This window comes from Eschrichtius robustus, chromosome 10 (assembly GCF_028021215.1).
Source record: "Eschrichtius robustus isolate mEscRob2 chromosome 10, mEscRob2.pri, whole genome shotgun sequence".
NCBI lineage: Eukaryota > Metazoa > Chordata > Mammalia > Artiodactyla > Eschrichtiidae > Eschrichtius > Eschrichtius robustus.
In genome coordinates, this window is record NC_090833.1 from 8,498,428 (window position 1) to 8,524,323 (window position 25,896).

Sequence of the window (25,896 nt, forward strand, 5' to 3'; positions counted from 1 at the left end):
CCCTCGTGAACTCCTTATCATTCAATTTCACCACAGCCCCCGTTGCTCAGACACCTTCCTTGACCTCACTGCCTGGGAAAGGCTCCCATTGCAAGTCTCAGAGAGGTCCTCAGGGTTCTGATTGCCATTCCTTTGTGCCATCACCTGATTCATGCCTGTCTCTCCTCATGCACCCCCTCCACTCCCACTGAGAAGCTCCAGGAAGACTATGGTTTTCTCACCACTGCATCCCCAGAGCTATGCTCATTGCCTGACACAGTATTGATACTCACTAAATATCTATTACACAAGAAATCCATGAACAGATGAATGCCAAATCCCTGTGGAAATGACCAAAGGGATATAAGACTGGGGGTAAGATCTACTCTAGCCCCAGAAACCAAGAAGGTTCATTACTCACCCAAGAAATTTCAAAGGGATTCTACCAGGTCTATGATGAAAGAAAGATCAAGGTGAAGGACAGACCAAATCACTTGAATCACCATTTGCAAGGGAAAGGCAGCCTGAGTAGTAACTTAGTCCAGCTGAGGTCAAACTAACACTGCTGAGCTCATGCTGGCAGGGCCTGTCTGAGGTGAGGGTGGGTGTTCGGGCAGTAGGTGGGAAGGCGACCTACCAGTCACACTGGGGAAGTGACTCTCGCTGGCAAGTGGAATGGCAGCCCCAGAGCTCCCCTGCCCCGCACCCCCAACCCCCAGCTGGCTCGGGCAGCTGGTTAAGTAAACCAGAGGGTGTCGTGGAGGCTGGTGCTGATGAGGACTGGTACACCACCTGACGTGAAAGGGGACAGTGCTCCAGTGAACGAGGGGTTGAAAAAAATAACACTCCAGGAAAAAAATATCCTTTTAACACAGCAGAGAAGCTGTTTCTATCAGTAGTTTTCTTTCTACTATTCCTCATAAGCCTTTGATCTGGCCAATTAAAACTATTAAAAATCTATAAACTCCTCCCTTTGTTGGAAGGAGATTTGACTCAGGAATGACACAATGTCTACTAGAACTCATCTAAATGTCCAGTACTGCACAACCAAGAAGCCCTCTCCTCCGACTCTTTCCACGTGGTACAGAGTTCTGGTTGCCGCCAAAATCCATTCTCACCATCTTCCACCGTAATGGAATTGTAGCCGGACACATGGCTAGACCACAGTCCCCTCAAGGTGGCCATTTGACTTCATCTCCCCACTTGCAGGTGGGTCAAAGTCCCAGTGGCATTCAGGGATCCCAGCCCTTTAGAGAGGGGAGGTGCCCCCGCACGTGCTCTTTCCCTCCACTGGTTAAACCTCAATGACCAGAGAGACCTCGAAGTCCATACTGAAGACAGTGGGTTCGTCCCAAGCCTGAATGTGTGGGGCACAGCCACCCAACAACTTAAAATGCTTGGCTGGATGTGACAGAGAAATACACTTGTTTTTAACTGCATTTTGATGTTCTAAGCCAACTATATACCCTATAACATACCCTACAAGGAAGAACAAAGAAAAAAATCATGAAACCTATGACAAGTCCATAATTTAAAATGTGGAAACTGACTTGAGGTATATGAGCAAATGTTCTAGGAAATATAATTTACTACAAAAAGCACAAGGAAATTTTAGGCCATCACTAATTGTAATAATTCGGGAGGATACTTGATCTATGAATATGGAACAATCTGTGATCAGCTTTCTGATGTAAAAGCATGGTTTCTGAATTTTGAAATGTAGACCACATTTCACAGTGACCATAGTGAATTCAAAATTAGTTACTGAGAAGAAAATACCCCAAAAGAGTAGATTAGAATATCAGTTTGAGATAAATACAGGAAAATGATTATCAAAAACACAGAGAACATACCTGAGAGAAAAATACAAGGAATAATGGACTGGGGTGTTGTTAAGATGGTCTTTGGGCAGAGAACCCAAGGCCAACCAAATCATTCCATAGACCAACTACCCTCTGGTAAGGTCCCCTACTAATGAGCTAGACCACAACTAGAGAATGCCTTTATTTACTGCAGACCAGCCCGAAAGGTTTAGAAACAAAGTAGAGAGCAAGGCAATCTGAGATCTCACCCCTCTAAAGCCAGCAGAGAGGAGGGAGTCAGGCAGTCTCCTCACACAGGAGTATACCTGGCCCTTTGTTATTCTTCAGGAGAAATGTCCAAAAAGGACATTCCCACATGTGCTCTGACCTTTGCAAGTGGTCTGCCTACCCAGGAGTTCAGTGACCAGTAAGATATTTTTTAATCTGATCAGTCCAGATCTGCACTCCTAAAGGATGGAGTGAGGGAGAGGGGTGAAATGAGGAAGTGGATAACGGGGAGTCTGGAACACCTCCTAGAGGTCATTGGAGAGAACAGCACAGACATTACAATAAATATCAATGGGCTACACTCCTCTATTAAAGGAAGAAAGACTCGAGGATTGGAAATACAAATGAAATCCAACTAGCTGCAAGAGATAATAAAATAAAACAATACAGCAAATACAATAAGATAATCCTGAAAAAGAAAGGCAAAGTAAAAAATATTCATGGTAAGTTGGGGAGAAAATGGTGAGGGAATAATAAAATCAGAGGGCAGAACTTAGGAAAAAAATATCATTAAAAAAGTTATGGGGCTTCCCTGGTGGCACAGTGGTTGAGAGTCTGCCTGCCAGTGCAGGGGACACGGGTTCGAGCCCTGGTCTGGGAGGATCTCACATGCCACGGAGCAACTGGGCCCGTGAGCCACAATTACGGAGCCTGCGCGTCTGGAGCCTGTGCTCCGCAACAAGAGAGGCCGTGATAGTGAGAGGCCCACGCCCCGCGATGAAGAGTGGCCCCCGCTTGCCACAACTAGAGAAAGCCCTCGCACAGAAACGAAGACCCAACACAGCCATAAATAAAATAAATAAATTAAAAAAAAAAAAAAAGTTATGGTACATGGATAGATAGAGCTACTCACTCCCAAAATATAATAATTATAGACACTCATTATAAAACAAAACTCTTATAAATAGATGGAGTTTCTAAAATTATAATTATAATGGGGGATTTTAGTATATTTCTCTCTGATAGGTCAAGGCAAGAAATAGTAAGGAATTACAGAGAAATCAAATAATAAAATTAATAAGCATGATTTAATAGACATATACTGAATTTATCAAGGTACAAACAGAGAATACATACCTTTAAAGAAAATCTATTCAAGTTTTAAAAGCTGATCAAATATTGGATAAAAGCAAGCATGAATAAATTCTGCAAAACAGAAACTATACAGATGATTTTTTTAGTATAGTGCAACTGAATGAGAAGTTAGTGTCAAAAGGATAAAAAAGTGGGAAATTTTAAAATATACATCTGAAAAAACTCTTGGGTCAAGTAGGAAAACTAAAATTGGACACTATCCAGACATCAACGAGAACAGTACCTATCAAAACAGATAATGCAATAGATGCTGTATTTACAGGAAAATTCAGATACTTAAATGATTTCATCATTAAATAAGAAAGAATAAAAACAATGAACTAAAGCATTAACTGCTAGAAGGTACAAAAAGAACAATGAAATACACCCAAGGAAAGCAGGGGGGAGGAATCAATAAAAGATCAGAGCAGAAATTACAGATTTAGAAAGGCAGTAGAATTGATAAACACATCCAAGAGATGGCCAGCAAGTCTGATTCTAAAAAGCAAAGAGTGCTCGCTTCGGCAGCATGTATACCAAAATTAGAACGATTCAGAGAAGATTAGCATGGTCCCTGAGCAAGGATGACATGCAAATTTGTGAAGCATTCCGTATTTTTATAAATTAGGAGTTTGGGATTAACAGATACACACTACTATGTATAAAATAAATAAACAACAAGGACTTACTGTATAGCACAGGGAACTATATTCAATATCTTGTAATAACCTATAATGAAAAAGAATCTGAAAAATTATATATATACCTGTATATACATAAATGTGTATATATACACATATATATAACTGAATCACTTTGCTGTACACCTGAAACTAACACAATAATGTAAATCAACTATATTTCAATAAAATAAAGAAATAAATAAAAATCAAAGACAAACACAAATACACAGAGTGATAATAAAGAAAATATAATTGCTAAGAAGAAAAGAGATTTTTTAAAGTGTGAGAGAATACCATGTGAGACTATGCGACTATTACCAAAAACTTCAGTGAAATGGAAATTTTCTAGGAAAATATACATAATGAAGATTCTTTTAAGGCGGGGAAGAAACCTGAATACACCAATAACTGTAGAACTGGAGAGGTTGTCAGAACACCACCCCACAGAGGCAGTCCTGGCTCAGAGGGTCTTCAAGGAGGGGAAGGGCCCCATTTCCACCTGCCAGCCACACCCTCACTCACCGGGAACGCAGGGGAGAGTTTCCCTACAGAAGCTACAAATAGCAGAATTCTTTTGAGTTTGTTTTGGTGCAGAAGTTCAGGGAAAGGGAATTAACATATATTTAACGTGAGTAATGCTAAGAAAAAAAGACATGATTTTTACGTTATTTTATTTTGTCTAACGTTTCTAACCTGGTCATACACCAAAGGATCGGTACTGGGGAGGACTGCGCCCAAGAGAGAAAAGGGAAAAAGCAAATCAAATCATCACTTGGTTAGGATCTGCCTGGTCCTGTGAGGGATTCCTTTAGAGTTCCTGCATTGGTCAATACTGGAGCCACTAGCCCCATTTAAATCTAATTTTAAATTAATTGAGATAAAATAAAAAACACTCAGTTCCTCTGCTGCACTGTCCGTATTTTAAGTGTTCAGTAGCCACAGGTGATGGCTACCCTGGACAGAGCAAATGACAGATTTCCACAGTCACGGAAAGTTCCGCTGGACAGGACCGTGACATGCTGGACCTTGATGCAACTCTGGGTGACCAAGATCAATTCAGTTTCTCAGGCTGAAACACCTTCAGTTAGTTAAATACACTAAAAACGGTGGAAATTCACGTAATTTAATATCTGGAGTAGAGGCTTTCTAATTTCAGCCAAAGTGTAACTGATTCATTTAACACTAAACAGTGTTCAATGTCTTAGGTGTTTTATTTCTGGAAAAAAGTAATATCCAAGCAATAATATCCATCTGTATGATTTAACAAATTAATGTAAAAGAAAAAATTAAAAAAGGAAGAATAAAGTGTTATTCATTAACTACTGTAAATAAAAGTATTATTAGTTTAATATTAGAGGCAATTAGATGAGAATATTTCCTAAATTAATACAAATACATAAATTTTCAAAAACAAAAGGCTCTTTCCTCTCTACTGAATTGCTTTGTTTCTTTGGGCTGGTGTCTGTTTCCATACTTTAAGCAGCGCTAGGATCCCTGCGGTCTCTGCTTATCATGCACTGGGTACCTGGCATTCAGGTATATATAAGTCACAGAAACAGTATTTTAACCTAGGGAAAAAATCTTTTAAAATTTGTGTAAATTATATGTTTAAAAATAATATTTCAGATTTCCATCCCCCGCCCCTATCTCCTCTCTTTAAAATGAGTGGTTACATGTGTGGGTTTTGGCACCCAACTGATCAGGTTCAAATCTCAGTTCCACACTTACTAGCTGTGTGACCTTGGGCAAATCACTTAATTTTTCCTCTCTAAATTCCATTTTCCTTATCTCTAAAATGAGGACAATGATTGCAGCCACCTTTAGGCTTGTGGAGAGGATTCAATAATATAAAACATGGAATGAGCCTAGAATCGTTTCTGGATATAGGAAGTGCTCAATCATGTTATAACAACATGTATTTTAATAATAATAGGATAATGATTAATATAAAATGCCCTGATTATTGTTAGTATGATTAAACCATTTCAGTGCTGCATTTACACTCTTGGAAGGTCTGTTTAAACATTTGTCACTCTTCCGATATTATTGAGAACTAATTTCTCAGGGCCTGTACTAACTGCTGGAATTATAAAGACAAATGCAACATGATCCCTACCCTGGAGGAGCACAGAGCCTACTGGGAGAGAGAGACACACACATGTAAACAGATAAATCACACATAACCTGGTTAAATGCCACAGCACAGAAGCAAGGATGGGGCACTGGGGGCGGTCAGAGGCTGGAGGGACAGCTCTGCCTTGGGGAGCTGCAGGTTTTGTCACTATAATGCAATTTATTCTGGAAGATGTACAGGACCTTTGAGAAATGATTTCCAACATAAGTAGATTTTAAAAACTACAAATACTGGTCAAGGAGACCATTTGCATATGCAAATCACAGACATGTAGACACACTGACACACATCCATACCCCTGATTTAGAAAGTATGGCTCAGAAGGGAAGAAAGAAAGTTCAAATGTTTCCATCAAAAAAAGGTGGGGAGATAAGGCCTGAACATGGGTGGAATAAGCCATCCCCTGACTGGCAAGTGCTGCTCCTGGGCCCCTGGTTCACTTCTCCTGGTCAGTCTGGTTCACTTCCGCTGTCTGCAGCGAGAGGCAAGGGAGTGGAGATGGGGACCAGAGGAAATGTTTTCTTCCTCCCACTCTTCACCTCCATCCTATTCTGCCTGTGCCATGGGGTGGAGAAAAGATTTGGGAGGTTGGGCAGCTGGAGTGCTGAGCACCAGGGCACATGTCAGAGAACCTGAATTGGTTAGAAGATTCCCCAGCTAGGAAGATAATTGTTGGCTAAAGAACAACCAAGGCCTCGGATCTGGGCTCAGACTTATCATCCACATCTCTGGCCACCATCCTCAGCAAACTCAACGTCCATCACAATGATTTATCTGATGTCTTGAGCTCACGTCCTTCAGCTGTCTCAAATCCAATGACCTCACTTAACTTCATGGCTTTGCCATCCACTACTAAGACCCCAAACCTGCTCTCACCCACACTGGTATAGACTTGTCATCACAGTACCTGACTTATAACCCATGCTGGCTCTTTCTGATACACATTCTAGCTGGGGATCTGTGGTTAATCACATCAACACTGCATTTACTAACACATAGACCTTTGTACTGCTGAGTTCTACCTAAGCCCACCAAGTCAAGTCCCAGTTTTCAATCACCTCCTACCAAGTAAACTCTCATACTTCCCTTCTGTGTTCAAAGAAACATGTTTCCATATGACTAGGCCTACGACAAGCTCGTGCTTCTTGACCATGGCTAGATCTTCACTACCACTCCCCAGTTCTTTTATCCATTCCTTTTTCACTTCCCATTACATCTCCCATCTTGGCCCTGACTTGTCAATCACCAAATCGCCACTCCAGAAACACCTCTTCTTCTAGGCAATGACCTCTCCACCTATTCTATTGAGAAATCTGAGGCAAGTCAGGATGAGTACTGTCATCTAACCCTTCATCTCAAACGTTATCCATCTTGGTTTCTTCATTAAAATAATATCTGACTAGCAGTCCCTGATACTCAAATTCCCAGTAAAATATTTGTGAAGATTCAGCACAAAAGATGACAATTCATGAGTCTGAAGACTGACTGTCCACCCTATGGCCAAAATATCAGGACATTTTCTACTTACTGTATGGCCAATGGAGAAGAACTGGGAAACATATTTGGTCACTGACTTTGTTGCCCAAAACAGAGCAAATTTGTGGTCATTACAGAAAGCTGGATGGCGATTTATTTTTCTCTTCACCACCTCCTTTGGGCTAAGAAACACTGGGTCTATATGAAGAGTAACAATAAAACATTGGGAGTCATCCTTTTACTGCACAGGTACTGCATTTTAAGGTAGCCCCAGCCATTCCAGCACCTCTTTTTCTCTCCAAGAACACATTGGGCAAGATGTGGGGAGGAAGGGAGACAAAGTCCACGTTAGAAAATGCAGGCTTCATAAGCAACGTGCCATAGGTAAGGAGACTGACAGGAAGGGTCCTGGTAGCAGAGCACCCTGGGGAACATGGTTTTGTCGATATGCCAGGCTGCTGGGGGCACCAAATTGTGGCTGGGATGGGGGGAGATATAACTTTCTTAATCTCCATCCCGTTCTTTAATCTACACAGATGGTATTTTCTCAAGCTTATGTAAAGAGCTAAGCAAACATTACTTTAATACTCCTCTTCCAACCAGACTGCTACCTGGAGCCCCCTAAGTCCTGGCTATATGTATAAATTCTAGAGCTACTCGTTCAGAGCAGCAAACCTATCTCATCCCAGCAGAGCTTTACAAGATAAATGCCAGCTAGATTCTGGATATTGGTCAGGGAGCTTTGCACAACCACTGGCCATCCAGATGTTTGGTTCAGAGAAGCTGCAGTACCCAAAAGGACAATGAGGGCTCAGGCCATTGTACATTCTGTCTGTTGAAAATACAAGGTCTGAATAGCTCTTTGTTTTTGTTTGAAGATTTTGTAAAAAGGAAAAAAAAAAAAATCACCAACATGGGAGTTATGAGAAAAAAAAATGCTACATATGATCATGAAAACTAAAAAAGGAAGCTCATCACTTTTTACTATGAAACCAAAATAAAAGTTTAGAAAGGCAGTTGTTGTCCTCAATAAGACAGAAGACAATTTTTGCAACAAGTGTATAAAGCTTGTGGAAGCGGGCAAGATAAAAGAGGACAAAATATGCAAATGTAGGATTAAAATCATCATTGGAGGAGGAAAGCAAAACGTTTATTGTGGAAAACAGAGACAGTAGTATGTTTATCATTTGAGATGCCTTTCCAAAATGAAAAGGAACAAAACAAAATGAAAATAATGAGAAAGAAAAGACAGCTACAGAGGACAGCAAAAAGATCTTCCTTATTGTTTCAAGGGGAAAAAATGAGCAATAATCAAAGATATATCTGAAGAAAATATTCATCCGTGACGTAAGACCTGGGTCCAAGATTTGCAAAGATGCAATATTTTAGGAAAAATTGATGAGAAGAGAAAGACACAGAGAAACTATGGGAAACATTTTTAAAATAAAAGAATAAAGAAGAAGGTTTGAGAAAGATCCAGGCAGGAAAGGTTTCCAAGAAAGAAAATAAACTGAACTGTCTCAGGCTTCTTTCTGAACACTATAGGGCAGAAAGTAACTGTACTGGCTTGAATGGTGTTCCCCGCCCCCTGCCGCCACTTTACATCCACCTGGAACCTCAGAATGTGCTCTTATTTGCAAAGAGGGCCTTTGTAGATGTAATTAAATAAGTTAAGATGAGGTCACTGAATTAGGGTGGGACCTAAGTCCAATGGCTGGTGTCTTTATAAGAGAAAAGAGGGAGACGCAGATACAGAAATGCAGGTCAGGAGGCCACGTGAAGCAGAGATTGGAGTGATGCAGCTACAAGCCAAATGATGTCAGGGATTGCTGGCAACCATGGAAGCTGGAAGAGGCAAGGGAGGATTTCTCCCTCGAACCTTCAGAGGGAGTGTGGCCCTGCCAACATCTTGACTTCAGACTTCTAGCCTCCAGAACTACGAGAGAATAAATTTCTGTTGTTTTAAGCCATTCAGTTTGTGGTAATTTGTTACGGCAGGCCTAGGAAAACAATACAGTAACAGATAAAAATTTGTGAATTTTTTTGAAAAATAAGTTTATTTATTTATTTATTTTCAGCTGCGTTGGGTCTTTGTTGCTGCGCACGGGCTTGCTCCAGTTGCGGCGAGTGGGGGCTACTCTTTGTTGCCATGAGCGGGCTTCTCATTGTGGTGGCTTCTCTTGTTGCAGGGCACGGACTCTAGGCGCATGGGCTTCAGTAGTTGTGGCACGCGGGCTCAGTAGTTGTGGCTTTCAGGCTCTACAGCACAGGCTCAGTAACTGTGGTGCATGGGCTTAGTTGCTCCACGGCATGTGGGATCTTCCCGGACCAGGGATCAAACCTGTGTCCCCTGCATTGGCAGGCGGATTCGTAACCACTGTGCCACCAGGGAAGTCCCCAACATTTTTAAGAGAGAAAGGTGATGACTCAGAAATTTTAAAACCAACCAAGCTGTTCTTATGGAAGGCATAGCTCAAGACGTTCTCAGACACACAATGATTGAGAAAAGATAACCCTCACATACTGCCTAAAAAACTTACTTGGAATTGCAGGATAAGGATGCCTGCAACCATGATATTTACTATGGTTCTGGAGTCCTAGCCAGTGCGTAGCCAATCAGACATACAGAAGAAATAAGAGATTTGGATGGAAGAAGACAAAGTTGTTTGCGGAAGAGTATCTATGTCTTCAAAAAGAGACTACTTTGTTTTTAAGTAAAGAAGCACAAAAAAATATATAAAACCATTTTGTATATAAATTTAATTACTAAAGGGACACACACTAAATCTTTTTTTTTTTTTAATTAATTAATTTATTTATTTATGGCTGTGTTGGGTCTTTGTTTCTGTGCGAGGGCTTTCTCCAGTTGCGGCGAGCGGGGGCCACTCTTCATCGCGGTGCGCAGGCCTCTCACTGTCGCGGCCTCTCTTGTTGCGGAGCACAGGCTCCAGACGCGCAGGCTCAGTAGTTGTGGCTCACGGGCTTAGCTGCTCCGCGGCATGTGGGATCTTCCCAGACCAGGGCTCGAACCCGTGTCCCCTGCATTGGCAGGCAGATTCTTAACCACTGCGCCACGAGGGAAGCCCCCACACACTAAATCTTAATAGTGATTATCCATAGGTGGTAGGATTACAGACTAATTTAATTTTCCAGCTTTTTCACTATATTTCAAATTTTCTATAATGAGCATGTATTCCTTTTATAATCAGAAAAGTATGTTTAAAAGTATATCGGCATGCATGTGCACATACACACAGAGAGACTGGAAAGTAATATAAAAATTTAAGAAAAGAAAAAAATTGATCAGACACCAGATTTTTAGCAAAATTGATCTTTTAGCTAATACACAGACATTTGGCAGTGAGCTAGATGCCACTGGGGATACAACAAGAAAGAACCATGAGTTCTGCCCACTGAAAAGGTATAAGAAATGCACACAAATAATTTGTGTAAAATATGACAGGTGCCATAGAGAAATGCAAAGAATTGCAGGGTTCTAAAGAGTGAAAGATGATTTTCCCATAGGGGAATCAGGTAAGGCTGCATGGAAAACAGCCCTGGTAGAGGCGTATTTCAAGAAGGCATTTTAGAAGAACGGAGAGGCATAAAAAAGCCCCAGAGGCCTGGGTGACGGTGAGTAAAAGGCCTATTTGGCTGGATCATGGGCCAGAGGCGTGAAGCCTCCAAAGACTGGTTGGAGCCATTTGTGGAAAGCTAAAAGCTCTATTCCATAAGCAAAGGAGCGATGTGAAGGCTTTTTGTTGTTGTTTTGTTGTTGTTGTTATTTGTTTGAAAGCATAAGTATGATGCTGACAGAGTGGGACATTTGGGAAAGTACTCTCTGTAGCATTAAGGAAATCATCCCCCAGAATCAGGTTAACTACAGCTGAGGATTCTGACAAACTGGATGTTCTTATCAAAACGTGTTGAATGGAATCTTTGAGAAGTCAGGGAGACCAAGAAAAACTGCCGGAAGCTCAGAGAAGGAGGAAATGACCCAAATGTCACTCCAGAAAGGGAGTTCATAGAAGCAAACACACCTGTCCTTTTTCCTATTCCTACCTCCTTAAGAGATCAAATGAGAAACATATAAGGAACTAAAAGTCATTTTCACAATGGAAGCTTGTAAAAAAATGCACACTATTTGGTTTACTCCAGACGTGACAAATCAGAGCCTGAATCTTAAACAAATTCCTCAAGTGATTTGTATGTGCAGTAAGGTATGAGGGGCATTGGAGCACAGCCTGTAACAATGGGGAGATCGCAGAACTTTTAAATAAATACAACCTACTGTGCATAAGACAGGGGGACAAGCTCTGCAACTTACTAGTTGTGTGACTTTGGACAAGTTAATCTCTTTGAACTTCAGTTCCCTCATTTATAAAATGAGGGTAACAAAAGTATCTATACCCCATCAGGTAGTTGTGAAATTTATATTAGTACATATACATAATACATATTTCCATGCATACATATATAAGACTGTCTGGCATTGTGAGTGCACATCCACGTGAATAAGAGCAACTTACCCATGAAATCTGTTGAGAACATATAACCAACAGGATTTGGTAAGAGATTGGATGTGGGCTATGGGTGAGCTCCTGGTTTCTGAAATTAGCAACGGAAGGAGAGGTAGAGCCATTTACCCAGTGGTGTGGGTGGGCAAAGAGCAACGACGGTGAGTTCAGTGGTGGGCGTTTTAAGGTTCAATTGCCCATGGCAATGTCCAGTGGACATTTGGGCAGGTGGTCCTATATGCTGTGGACAGACACCTGGGAAGAATATATGGATCTGTGAGTCACCAGCCTAAAGACAGTACCTGAAGCCATGGGGATAGGAAAGATGACGAGGGAGAGCAGACAGAGTGAGAAGAGAACCCTGAGCACCCAAATTCAAGGGCCAGGCAGAAGAGAAGAGCTCCCTAAAAGAAGCTGAGAAGGTGCAGCAGGGAGGTAGAAAGAGAAGTACGAGAGAGCAGAGGCGCATACGCCAAGGGAGGGGAAAGTTTTAACAGGGTGCATGTGCAGAGTGGGCCCGTGAGCTAAAGGCTAAACGCGTCACCTGGATTTGGTAGCAGAAAGGTCTCTGGTGACTTTGGCAATCGCAGGCTCAGTGGGAACAAGAAGGGGAAGCATCCAAAGGCGAATTCTCAAGGGAATTTGTGGAACCATCGCGGGGATCAAAAGGAGAATTTAGCGTGGCTGAAATGTACTCCCAAAGTAATTAAAAAGTCTTCACATCTATTAAGCAAACACAGCCTGAGATTACATTTGGAAAGACTGCAACACAGTGAAAACCGCAAAAGACCAATTAAAAAGCTGAGGCCAAAAAGCATACAATCCTTTTCTTACACATAAAGGAGCCCAAAGTAACTGCTTTAATTAAATATGTAAAATAGTTCAATATAAAAATAAGAATATTCGTTGTGGCATGAAACTGGGAGCCCTTTTTGGTAAGTCAGTCACGGCAGGCTACACTGGATTTGGGCATGACTTTCCCTACATCTCACCCAGTGGGGGGAAAAAGGCGAGCAAATTTTAAAACCACAGATATTCTCCTCTCCTGCAAAGAGGGTGAAGCTGCGCCAACCCACGGAATGGACGTATAGCCCAACAAAATAGGGACTTGCCCCGAGACAGGAGGAAGCCGAAGACAAGGGTCTCAGCTTGCGGGTGCTGAGAGAGACCCGAAAGAAGCCTCAAATGCTCTGGGTCCCACACGCCCGGGGAAATCTGTCCCAAGTGGCCTACCAGGGGGGCAGCTAATAAGCTAAAAGCATTAGTCTTGGTTCTGAGGGTCTAACAAAGAGCTGTGACTGTTCAGAGCCCACATGGTGAAAGGCTGGCAAAAACATAAGATTCCTTTTCAAGGTAACGGCACTAAAAGAAGTAAAAGGGTGTTTTTCAGATTCTTGGGTCTGTGTTCATGGCTGTCAAGTACTACATTTTTGATGGTAGGCCTGCCTGAATTCAGAAGTAAACACAGGTCCTTAAAAATACCTTTCAGAAAACTGAAAATATTTTGTATTCATAAGAGCAGTATATAAAGGTATACAACATTATACATATATATATATTTTTTTTTTTTTTGGCTATGGTAAATATTGCTGGAGTGCAGGATCGCCAGCCCGTGACTCCTTTTTTTTTTTTTTTTTAAATTTATTTATTCAGTTTTGGCTGTGTTGGGTCTTCGTTTCTGTGCGAGGGCTTTCTCTAGTTGTGACAAGCGGGGGCCACTCTTCATCGCGGTGCGCGGGCCTCTCACCGTCGCGGCCTCTCTTGTTGCGGAGCACAGGCTCCAGACGCTCAGGCTCAGTAGCTGTGGCTCACGGGCCTAGTTGCTCCACGGCATGTGCGATCTTCCCAGACCAGGGCTCGAACCCGTGTCCCCTGCATTAGCAGGCAGATTCTCAACCACTGCGCCACCAGGGAAGCCCTACATATATTTTTAAAATAAATTTATTTATTTATTTATGGCTGCATTGGGTCTTTGTTGCTGTACGCAGGTTTTCTCTAGTTGCGGCGAGCAGGGGCTACTCTTCGTCACGGTGTGCGGGCTTGTCATTGTGGTGGCTTCTCTTGTTGCAGAGCATGGGCTCTAGACACGCGGGCTTTGGTAGTTGTGGCATGCAGGCTCAGTAGTTGTGGCGCACAGGCTTAGTTGCTCCGCGGCACGTGGGCTCTTCCCGGACGAGGGCTCGAACCCACGTACCCTGCATTGGCAGGCGGATTCTTTTTTTTTTTTTTTTTTTTTCTTTTTTGGCCGCACGGCGGCTTGTGGGATCTTAGTTCCCTGACCAGGGATTGAACCTGTGCCCCTTGCAGTGGAAGCGCAGAGTCCTAACCACTGGACTGCCAGGGAATTCCCAGCAGGCGGATTCTTAACCACTGCACCACTAGGGAAGTCCCAACGTTATATATTTTTGATCAAGCTTAACATTTATTTTTGCTACAACTGACGATACATACCGCTGAGCCTGGTCTGTCTTACTAAAAGTTGAGCTGGGCACGTGAGAGGACCTGGTGTAGGGCAGAGGTCACTTTGGCACAAGTAAGTTGTGAGAGGCAACGGGTATTATCAAGCAGACACTAAGAAAGACTGGGTGTTTGAGACACACTTGAGAATTTTACCTCCAGAGTATACAAGAGACCACAATCAAGGCAGAAAACTAGGTTTGTTGTGAAGAATTAACCAATAAACAATATGTTAACAGTTTGTAGCTCTGGGTCACAAAATATAAACTGTTGTACACTGATCAAAATTTGAAAGTATTTTTATAGTCCATCAGAGTACTATACCCCACCAGCTGAAGACCACTGGAGTCACAGAACAAAGACCCCAGGGTTCCAGCAGCAGGTGTAGGAGCCAGAGGTTATGAGCTGAGCTGAGGGCGCTGCGGCAGCAGAGAGAGTCACCCGGAGGAGGACGTGGGGCCGCACAGGAACGGGAGACTTGTGCGGCCACGAGGAACCCAATGTGAGCTGCCCAGGCCCGCCGCTACCCAGGAGGGAGTGGAGCGTCTGCAGTCCTAGTTTTGAAACTAGAGAGCATGCTGGTGCCAAATATCATTGAAATGGCTGTTTCCAGGGTTGATTTTGCCTGGAAAAGTTGGAGGACTTGTCTGGTATTCTGATTACAGTGTGTGTTTAGCTAGTTGATTTGGAAGACTTTTGGACCCCAATTATCCAGACCATTAACACAGGGCTCAGTGCTCAAGGTGGTCACCAAACGGCTGGGCAGGTGATGCTAATTCTCCCCAGGTGTTGTTGATCCTAGGAAAATAGTTCATGAAAGCACTAATCAAAAAGTAGGGTAGGGAGGAGACAAGGGTCAAAACCATTCTATAAACTAAGCTACCATCAATGGGGGACAGAGGATATGTTGTTAAGGGCTAGAAGCTGAATACAGATTTTTTTTTGTTTTTTAATTTATGCTCTACCTTATTTTTTAGAAGAGATTTAAAGCAGCTTACTGAAATGTATCTCACTCAAAGGAGAAAATTAGCTACAGAACAAATTCAGAACAAGGGAAAATTAGGTGTGGGTAAATAACCTGAAAACAAGAGAATAAGTTTAGGCTGCATCTTATAAAGTCCTTTAAGGCTGTTAGAAGCAAGCCATAAATAGGGTCCTGAGCTTCCTAGAGGCCAACGCAAAGAGGAAAAAACCCAGTCAGCCATTTAGAGGATTCCTACTGCCCATAAGGTTAACAACAAAGCTGCTTTTTGGTCCCGGTGAAACTTTTCTCATAAGCCCTCTTAAAGGAGACACTGTGTGACAGACTGAGAAAAATCCTCAAGACCTTCCTGCAAGAGACGCACCATCCAGATCCATATGGCTCTTTCCTGCTCTGTCCATCAGTGCAAGTTAAAGGCGTAACACCAAGGCACAGATCAAGAAAAGCAAGACTAAGAGGGGCCAAGAAAGGCAGGCCAAGTGTTTGCAGCTACCTTATGGTTGGGCCTAATCCAGAAATTAAATTTAAACCATTTATGGCATGGACATCTCTTAGGTAATTCTTTATGAACATTCTTCTTAAAATCAAGCTTTTGTTAAGATTTGGACCTAAGAGAGTTCGAAATTATATATTTGAGCTAAAACCTCAAGCAGAGCTACTCTATGCTGTTGATTAAGGGCAGAGATGTTTGCTCTAACAATCAATCCAATTGCCTTAGGAAACAGCCTATAAGTGGCAGGGCTATGAGAGCACAGGCTCGTAGACTGAGAGATTAAGCACAGGGGCTCTTGGAGTCAGACAGACCTGGGCTTAAGTGTCACCTCTACACTCACTAGCCGTGGGATCTCTCTGAGATCATCTGATAAACGGGAATCCATTCAATGTCCACAAATGTCTTCTGAGCATCCACAGTGTGTGGTGGAATCAAATAACATCTACTGCCTATAGTCGTTTGGGAGGATTAAATAGGTAAATGCGTCTAAAGTATTTAGCTCAGTCACTGGTACATAGTAAGCATTCAGTAAACAGCAAAACTAATAATAATAATAAAATAATAATCATAATAAAAGATTTCTGGTTCCATTCTCATGCATAAATAATTATCTGAGTAAGGTCTTAAAGTTCTACATTATTGAAAATGGTTGCAATAATTTTAGCTTGGAAAATCTTCCATGTCGGCATTACTGATGATCATCCACAAAGGCATCAAAAATATTAAAAAGAGCATCAGAGTTTTTAACCACGTTAACTCACTGATAACTCCAGATGAATGTTATACCTTGCGGAACCTACATGAGTCAACCAGCTATCAAAGCCTTAAATATAAGCCAGTTAAATATCAGAGAACATCTGCCAAAATTATGATTCTAGTTGTAGAATGTAGAAGTCTTGATGTTTTGATGTTCCTAAGGGAAATATGCTGGTACCTTCACTCATCTCTCAATTTAGTGATACTACATAGAATGCAATTCTCCCATAAAATGCCTCTGAAAACAAAAAGCCTACTCAACCCTGTAGAGTATTAGGGATGCTGGGCAGGCAGCTAGCTAAATCACTCATTAGCCAAGAGTCGTGTTTCTGCACAATAGTCCCACAGGCGTAATTCAAGTTTGTGCCTGAGCAAAAATACAAATTACTACATATCAGACTTCAAAAATCTTCACATAGTCAAAACCTCAAATGTTAACATCTGCAGATGCCAACCAAGTTCATGATAAACCTCTCTTTTGGTTGTGCTCAGTACAGCCAGACGTCCTTTGGGGCCACCCTGAGTTCATAACAACAAACCCATGCTATCCTCACAGAGTCGCATTTATATGTGTCTCTCTGATATACCAGGGGAACATGCAGCTGATCCAAATGCAGGCTTGTACCAAATGCAGGGTACAAGTTTTCAAAGGAATGGACAATATACCACCCTGTTTTATCCAGACTTGAAATTACCTGCAGATTGTGGCTTCCCCAGAAGTATCCAGATGTGGGATTATATGAGGATTAGCAGCTGGGCTGGGCAGGGGAGAGGTCCATATGGCGCCCACACCATTTATCATTTGTAACACGTCAGTTTCTTGCCCATTGAGTCAAAGGCCAAGGAAAGATCAGTAAAAACTACAAACAATCTTATCCTGACAGATTTCGATATAAAGTGATGAAGAATGGTCGATGGGGTAATAGCTGTGCCTTGCTTAGAATGCTGCCACGACAGACCAGACTTTCAATTCATCAAGAAGAAAAACGGCATATGTTTCAGATGGAATGCACTGCAAGTTGATGAGTCTATACTGGGGAGGGGGGAATCAAAGAAGCTCGTTTTTCCTTCTTTATTTTTGATGGGTTAGGCTACTCTCTAATTCCAACCAAATTGAACCATTCATTCATTCAATTAATATTTACTAAGTTACTAATGCTAAGCATTGTGGTTAGTATGAGGGATACAGCGGTAAATAAAGAGCCATGATTCCTATTTTTAGAGAGTTTATAATCCATACCATTGTTTATGGGATTAAAAAAAGTGTCAGGGATAAGAGTCCACTGGCAGAGGATGACATTTTAGCCAGGTGCTTTTAGTTTGAGCTTTTAAATCATCTACTATAAGAGGAAATATTGCAGACACATGAGAGGCCTCCTTCCCAGCTCAGGCTCTTTGAAACTGACTTTTCTCTATATCCTTTTCAGAGAGAATCTGCCCTATCCACAAACTTTGCTGAGGATGTGGGTCTAGGAGGCCACATTTATACCACATGATCCCAGTACCCTGAACTCAACTGTTTGAATCAGGGATAGATACCTGAATCCAAGAAATTAGGGTCCAAGAATGAACCCTTCGCCCTATGACTATGAGGGGCGAAGGAGCTGCAAGACCAGGGTATTGGGGAACTAGAAATCAATTTAGTAATAAAAAACAGTGAATGAGAACTTTGTGTGTGCCAGGGCCTTGCCAGGGCCTAGAAATCCAACAATGAACAAGGTAGACGTGGTTCCCACCCTCACCTCTAGTGGATGAGAGAGTAGTTAGTAAACAAATAAATATAAATTGTGGGAATTCCCTGGTGGTCCAGTGGTTAAGACTCCGCTCTTCCAATGCAGGGGGCCCAGGTTCGATCCCTGGTCAGGGAACTAGATCCCGCATGCAGCAACTAAAGATCCCGCATGCCGCAACTAAAAAAAATCCCACATGTCTCAACGAAGATCCCGCGTGGTGCAACTGAGACCCGGTACAGCCAAATAAATAATAAAAAAAAAATCAATTGTGATAAACACCATTAAGAAAATAAAGAGGATGCTGAGTTAGAGAACAGCTCGAAGAGAGAATAGTAAGTGCAAAGGACAGGGAGGAACTCAAATTGTTCTAGAGACCAAAATCAGGCCACTGAAGCACGGTGAGGGTGAGTAGCATGAGAGAAGGTGGGAGAGGAAGGCAGAACAGGGATCACGCAGGATCTTGTAGGGCTTTGTAAAAGGTCTGGGCTTGCAGTGCAATGGGCCACAGAAGGGATTTAGGAAAGAAAAGACATTGTGTTGTCAACATTTTAAAACATCACTCTGGCATTAAGGACAGACATATAAACCAATGAAACAGAAGAGAAATCCTAGAAATTAACCCTTGTATACATGATCAATTGATTTTCGACAAGGATGCCAAGACCATTCAATGGGAAAAGGACAGTCCTTTCCACAAATAATGCCAGGAAAACTGAACATCCACATGCAAAAGAATGAAGTTGGACCCTTACCTTATACCATATACAAAAATTAACTCAAAGTGGATCAAAGACATAAATGTAAAAGCTGCAACTATAAAACTCTTAGAAGAAAACATAGGGGGAAATCTTCATGACATTGGATTTGGCAATGATTTCTTGGATACAAACACCAAAAGCACAGGCCACAAGAGAAAAAAATAGATAAACTGGACTTCATGAAAATTTAAAAACTTTTGTGCATCAAAGGGCATTGTCAACAGAATAAAAGTACAACCCACATAATAGGTGAAAATATTTGCAAATCATATATATCTGATAAAGGATTAATATCCAGACTATACTAAGAACTCCTAAAGCTCAACAACAACAAAACAAACAACCCAATTTAAAAATGGGCAAAGGACTTGAATACCATTTCTCCAAAGAAGATATACAAATGGCCAATAAGCACATGAAAAGATGCTCAACATTATTAATCATTAGTGAAAGGCAAATCAAAACAACAATGAGATACTACTTCATACCTGTTAGGATGGTTATTAAAAAAAAAAAAAAAAAGGAAAATAACAAGTGTTGGTGAGAACGTGGAGGAACTGAAGCCCTGGAGCACTGCTGTGGGAATGATGTAAAATGGTGCAGCCACTTTGAGACTAGTTTGAGAGTGCCTCAAAAAGTTAAAAATAGAATTACCATAAGATCCAGCAATTCCACTCCTAGTTAACATACCCAAAAGAATTAAAATCAGGGACTCAAGCACATACCTGTATAACAATGTTCATAGTAACATTATCCACAATAGCTAAAAAGTAGAAACAACCCAAGCATCCATCAATAGGTGAATAACAAAATGCGGTATATACACATGATGAAATATTATTCAGCCATAAAAAGGAATGAAATTCTGATACATGCTACAACATGGATGAACCTTGAAAATATTATGCCAAGTGAAATAAATCATACACAAAAGGACAAAAATTGTATAAGTCCACTTATATGTATATGTAGAATAGGCAAATTCACAGACACAGAAGATAGAACAGAGGTTGCGAGGGGCTGGGGAGAGGGGGGAATGGGGAGTCATTGTTTAATGGGTACGGTGTCTATCTGGGATGATGAAAAATGTTCTGAAAGTGGATAGTGGTGATGGTTGCATAACCCTGTGGATGTACATAATGGCCCTGAATTGTACACTTAAAAATGGTAAATTTTATGTTGTGTATATTTTACCATGATAAAAAGAAGTATTAAAAAAACCCCACCGCTGCTGGGAAAAAATGGACTGCAGAGAGGCAACTGTGCTTTCGGGGAAGCTGGCGTGCAGAGAGGAGATTGGTATCGACACGCAGAGAAGAGTGAAGCTGAGAAATCACAGGGACTGGAGAGAAACGAGAATAGCTGCTTGATGGCTTCCCAGTCACATGGGGCCCAGCTGTGCTTCCTGCACTGCATTCTGGGGAGATTCACCCACACCCTTTCCATGCATTACTTTATACTTGAGCTGGACCCAGTAGACCTCCGTTCTTTGCGAGGAAACCATCCCTGATTAAGGCAGGGAACACAGCTGGGGGCAGCTAAGACACACACGGCCTGGAGACTCAAAGTTTGAGGCCGTTGGTTTCTAAAGCTAGACTATCTCCAGCTCCAGGAAAGCAGAACAACTGTTTTTCTCCTTCTCCCTCAGTGCCCGGCACTGTGCCTGCCCCATGGCGGGAGACTTCAACACACAGCTGTTGAATCAGGGCTGAGAAACTCTCCTGTGAGTCTGTAGAGATCTGAGCTCCACAGTCTCTCACCACATGTATACCCAATTGAAACCTAGGAACCAAGCCCCTATATCTGCCTTCATCGCTGATTTGAATGGCCGATATCCTTCTTCACAAGGACTTCTACCTAATTTGCTGAAGGTCAGAAGAAGTTTATGCTAAAATTTCAATTTTACAGAATCCTAAGGACCTCTCTACAAAGCCTGAGTTCCAGGATGCCCAAGATCGATTGGGTTCCCAACAATATTCATCAAACCAGGTGTAAGAAAAATTAAACTCACTTTCTCATGAACTTAGGACACATAAAATGGTTTTTAATTTAATAATACTGTGCCATTCATAGGTGAGAGAAAATGTCTCCTCCCTTAAAACACTGGAGTCAGAATTTCAAGAGATCCTCAGGTGGCAAAACTGGAACTTGCTCATTGCACCTTTCCCAACCATTGCAGCCTCTAGCGCATGTCATTTCTAACGTGGGAAAACTAGAAACAACCTGATTTTACAAAAGGAGGGAAACTGCTCCACAGATAACTGTTTATCACCTTGTTGGGCTATCATACACCGATTAAAACGGTAACTTCAAAGACTACATAACAAGAAGATAGTTACAAAATACAGTTAAATGAAAAAAGAGGAATGCGAAAGTAAACGTATAATTTGATTACAGCCATGTAGAAATGGCTTTGGAGCTATAAAAATTGGAAGGTGCCAAAGGAGATGAAAATACTTGCTGCAAGGTGGTGAAATTACACATGGAATTTTAAAATGTATTTGAAAGTTACTTTGTAATATTTAAAGAGTTATAAACACACACACACACACACACACACTCATGGCTCTAGAGTAAAACCTGAACAGATGGATTGAAGGACTTTTGCTCAATGAGCTGCCTCATCAGGCTGGGGATAAGTGATGCCTAGTCTAGGATTCAGTGAGGCAGGGTTTCTTCAAGGGCGGTCCTGGCACCAGCGGCATCAACATCATCTGGGAGCTTGTTAGAAGTACAAAATCTGGGTTAACCCTGAACTTGAAACTCTGGGGGTGGGATCCAGCAATTTGTTTTAATAAACTCTCCAGGTGATTCTGATGCCTGTTCAAGCTTGAAACTGCTGCTCTGAAGTACGTTCCCAGTCTGATATTCTGTGATTTCCACAAGTCTATAAAGGGTCCATCTTACACACCTACGTTGTCTCCCCCAGACACCACTCTCTTTGTTTACAGAGCTCCATACTCGTTAGATCACGTTCAAAGTCTTTACCTAAGAGTCAAGGTCCTACTTTTGCTACCAAATTTCATCTTTGCTGCTATAGCTAGTTAACAGGGACTATGCTTACGTGCATCATCTCATTTAATCCTCCTGACAACCCTTATAAGGTAGATAATATTAATACACCCCATTTCATAGACGAGAAAACTGAGGCTCAAAGAAGTTCCAGATCATACAACTAGTAAATGATGAAACAAGAATGACTTCAGAGCACAAGCTCTTAGGCACCCCTGGGGTTCAGAGATGTTTACAAAGATAATAAGTGATGGAACTGGTATGTGAACGCAGGCCTGTCTGAGTCCAAAGCCTAGCTGTTGTGTAACCACAATGCTCTGCTGCCCTACACTCTCTGCTGGGCAGGACCATTTGCTTGCTGCCCTTCGAATCATCACTGCCAAGAATCTTGCTGTGTGCAAATATCTACTGTCTGTCTTCCTTGCCACCAACCCACAACCCACAGCCCCCATAAGGCCTTCCAGGCTGCTTCCCCGAGATGCCTGGCTAGAATGGGTTGCTCCCTCCTTCTCCCAACCCCCACCAGGCCCTGTCTGTGTGCTTCTCACAATATTTACCAATTCCCACTCTGAATTATAGTTATGCAGACGCTCTTTCAGGAGAGGCGGTGGTCTGAGTTGGCATGGTGTCACCAGTGACTCACACAGAACAGGCATTGATTGAATCAACCAGTGCATCTTTTACGTGACCAAATTCATTCTTTAGATATATTATGTATATCTTATCTGCTCAGCTGGAGGACAGTAAGCGCCTTAAGAACAAGGACCAAATCTTTTACTTAACACATATTTTCAGGAATATACCTGGGGCAGGTACACAGTCAAACCTGTAATGTATGCTTGAATTCAAGTAGAATGTTACTGGTACATGATTCTGGCATAATTTTTTTTTTACTTTTTAAACCCTGCAAGAATGCAGCTTACATTAATCGGGGATAACTGGGTACTATACAAATGGATCCCATCAACTCAGTTTTTGTAAATAGACAGAAATAATAAATTTAATGTTTCAATAACCAAGAGAATCTTATGAGCACACTTTCCTGAAAATTTGTTCAAATTTCCATGCAATTTGTTCTTTTCTTGTGGGAAAAGAACTCACAATTCTGTCTTTTAAAAAACTGAGGCTATGATATGCCTTCATTATGCCTCTTTTAAAATGAAAGCATACAATTTAAAAAAAAAATCATAACACAATCCCCAATCTCTCTCATTAAGGAAAATATGGATATTTTCATTCCAGATATCTATTACCTATCACAGTCATTTATCTAGCCCAACACATATACTTTTAACAGGAAAAAAAAAAGAGCTCATAAATATTCTAACTCCTATCACATACCCAGAGAGCAAAGGTACAGAAAAATCAGAATATGTATTACAATAATATTTAAACCTCAAAAACTAGATTTAGAAACTTTTAGGAACAAGATAACATAAAAACAAATGCTACCTTTCTTAATTCATAAATGATTTTATTTAATTATATAACACCATTAACAGAGAAAAATACCAAGCCACGTTTTAACACACTGAAAGACACAGATTAAAAGTACGTAACAGTAAAAACAGACAGATAAAGATGATCAAATTATTATAGCCCTTCAACAGTCATTCATTCCCATCCAGTCCTTATACTGTACTCACATGGTCTAACAGTAAATATACAACAAAAGATCTGAAGAGCTTGGCGATCCTCTCTAAATCAAAATCAATGTTCTACCACTGAACAGACAGTGTAAACTTACCAGCTCCACAGATCCATAATGTTTCCTACTGAAATCCCCACGTCTACAGCCTAGGTCTTCCGAGACAGAGCTGGAACAAAAATGCTTCATCAGTATTATACATAGCGATCTGGCCACAAACCTTCTGCAAAAATCCACTACCATTTGCAAAAAGGGCTGCTATGGAACAGGCTTGCCCAGCTCCTCACTGCAGGGGAGCCTCCTTGCAACAGACACAGTCCTCAGCAGCCATTGCAGAGTCGGGCATTCATGGAGCCCTCAGTAAGAAGAAAAACACCCGAGTCATCCCTGGAAGTATAGGCAATGATTGAATTAAATATTTAGTCATTTGGAATCGATTGACATCTCCCAGGCTACTGGTGGTTTATAATTTCATTTTGTATAACCAACGAGGAGAGAAACCCTGCAGTAAACTTGAGGCAAGGGACAAAGCTTGCAATTATCTTTCGTTTAAGAGAGGCTCTTTGTCCCAAATATTCAGCATAAAAATAACCAGCATTATGGGATGCTATACAGGAGACATAAACTTTAAATAGGAGGAAAAAAAAACCTTCAAAATCCTGGTAGGCCCCACGCCCTCCCCTTTAATTTATGACAACATGACAATATGGAAAAAGACTAGGACTAACAGAAAAATGTAAAATTCCAACTTCCAAGTATATTTAGTTTTTTTTTACATGACAGTAGCTAATACTTTCCTACCCCCTCCTCTCAAAAAAGGCTTACATCAGATAAGAAAAATCACATGCGTTGTTGAGGAAGAGTAATTAAAACAAGGGCAAGATTGTTACTGCATTTGCATCTTGAATGCATAGTTACACACTCAAAAGACACATCTTATTGAATAGTTGGCATATATAGGACCTCAAGCAGTACTCATGAAACCACCGGAGATCCACAAATACAAACAGTTTTAATAAGTTGGCCCTAATATGTCATGCAAATACTCTAATAAAACAGAAAATAAAATTCCCCAGAAATTACGTGTTTAATATATCCCAAATATTTGGGATCTAACATGCAAAGAAAGGTGCATTTAGTACCTTTTCATCCTTCCTTAAAAGGTAGGCTACATTTTCTAAATTACAGCCCTGTTGGCACGTTCAGAAAGAGACTGACTCTGATGTTTCGCGTCCACAGAACTGACTCTCTGCCAGGTCACTATTCGATAGGCTCCAAGAAGGACAGCAAGAGAGAAATGAGAATTAGAGAGTCTAATGGTATTCCGCGTCCTCCATTTCACAGGGATGGCTGAGTTCATCGTATAGGAGAGATTTAACCTTTTGTAGTCCTCACTGCCTTAGCTGAAACCATGTGACAAATTAACGAATGCAGCTTGGAAGGATGTCCTAGATATTTACCCAGGCTACCTTCCTGCTTCTAGTGACATGATTTTCTACCGAAAAATCTCTGAAAGAGATGTAAAAACTTCCCTCCGTGGCCTGCTCCAGTGTTAGCTATGTCCTCTATGCCCATTTTCTTAGCCCTTTTTGAAAACGCTCCTGGAGAATACTGCCATTGCCTTACGTAACAGTTTCAAGATCCTTCCCCGGCACCCTGAGTTACCGAGAGGGAGTGGGCTCCGGGGAGGGAAGTGTCCACGGGCTTGGACAGAGGTCGGGCACAGAGCTGAAGCTCAAGGGCTGTTGACTGAGCGCTGTCTGCCCAGACCTCAGCCCACCTCATCAGTTAAGCCAGGCCCATGACGCAGTCACAACCGCAGCAGCAGCGGCTTCTAACCCAAATGGCCAACAACATGAAAAGAGCAAGGAGGCCGGGCTCTGGGTCCCTCCCTGTGCCGCCCTCAGCACCACAGAGGGGGGTCCAAGACACAGTGCCAGCTCCCTAACTTTGCCAACAGCCAGAAACAAACACACAAAAAAGGTGATGACCCTACGTCCTGGAGCAACCACCTCCTTAGAAGTCTCAAGAGGGAAAACAATGTCCTAGGAAAACAACCAAGAGAGAGAGAAACAGGACATCAGCTATCGGTTGCCCTTTTCCC

General features: G+C 41.7%; 1 protein-coding gene and 1 non-coding gene across 2 annotated transcripts in view; one reads left to right on the forward strand and one right to left on the reverse strand.

Annotated features, from left to right (window-relative positions):
• GARNL3 (GTPase activating Rap/RanGAP domain like 3) overlaps positions 1-25,896 on the reverse strand; it is a 129,614-nt gene that overhangs the window by 86,309 nt on the left and 17,409 nt on the right. The window contains exon 2 of the mRNA XM_068552556.1: positions 23,892-23,961. Within this exon, the coding sequence (XP_068408657.1) occupies positions 23,892-23,961 (70 nt within the window). The remainder of the gene's footprint in view (positions 1-23,891; positions 23,962-25,896) is intronic.
• LOC137771107 (U6 spliceosomal RNA) lies at positions 3,656-3,762 on the forward strand. Its single transcript, XR_011075321.1, has one exon. It is a non-coding gene; the product is annotated as a U6 spliceosomal RNA (small nuclear RNA).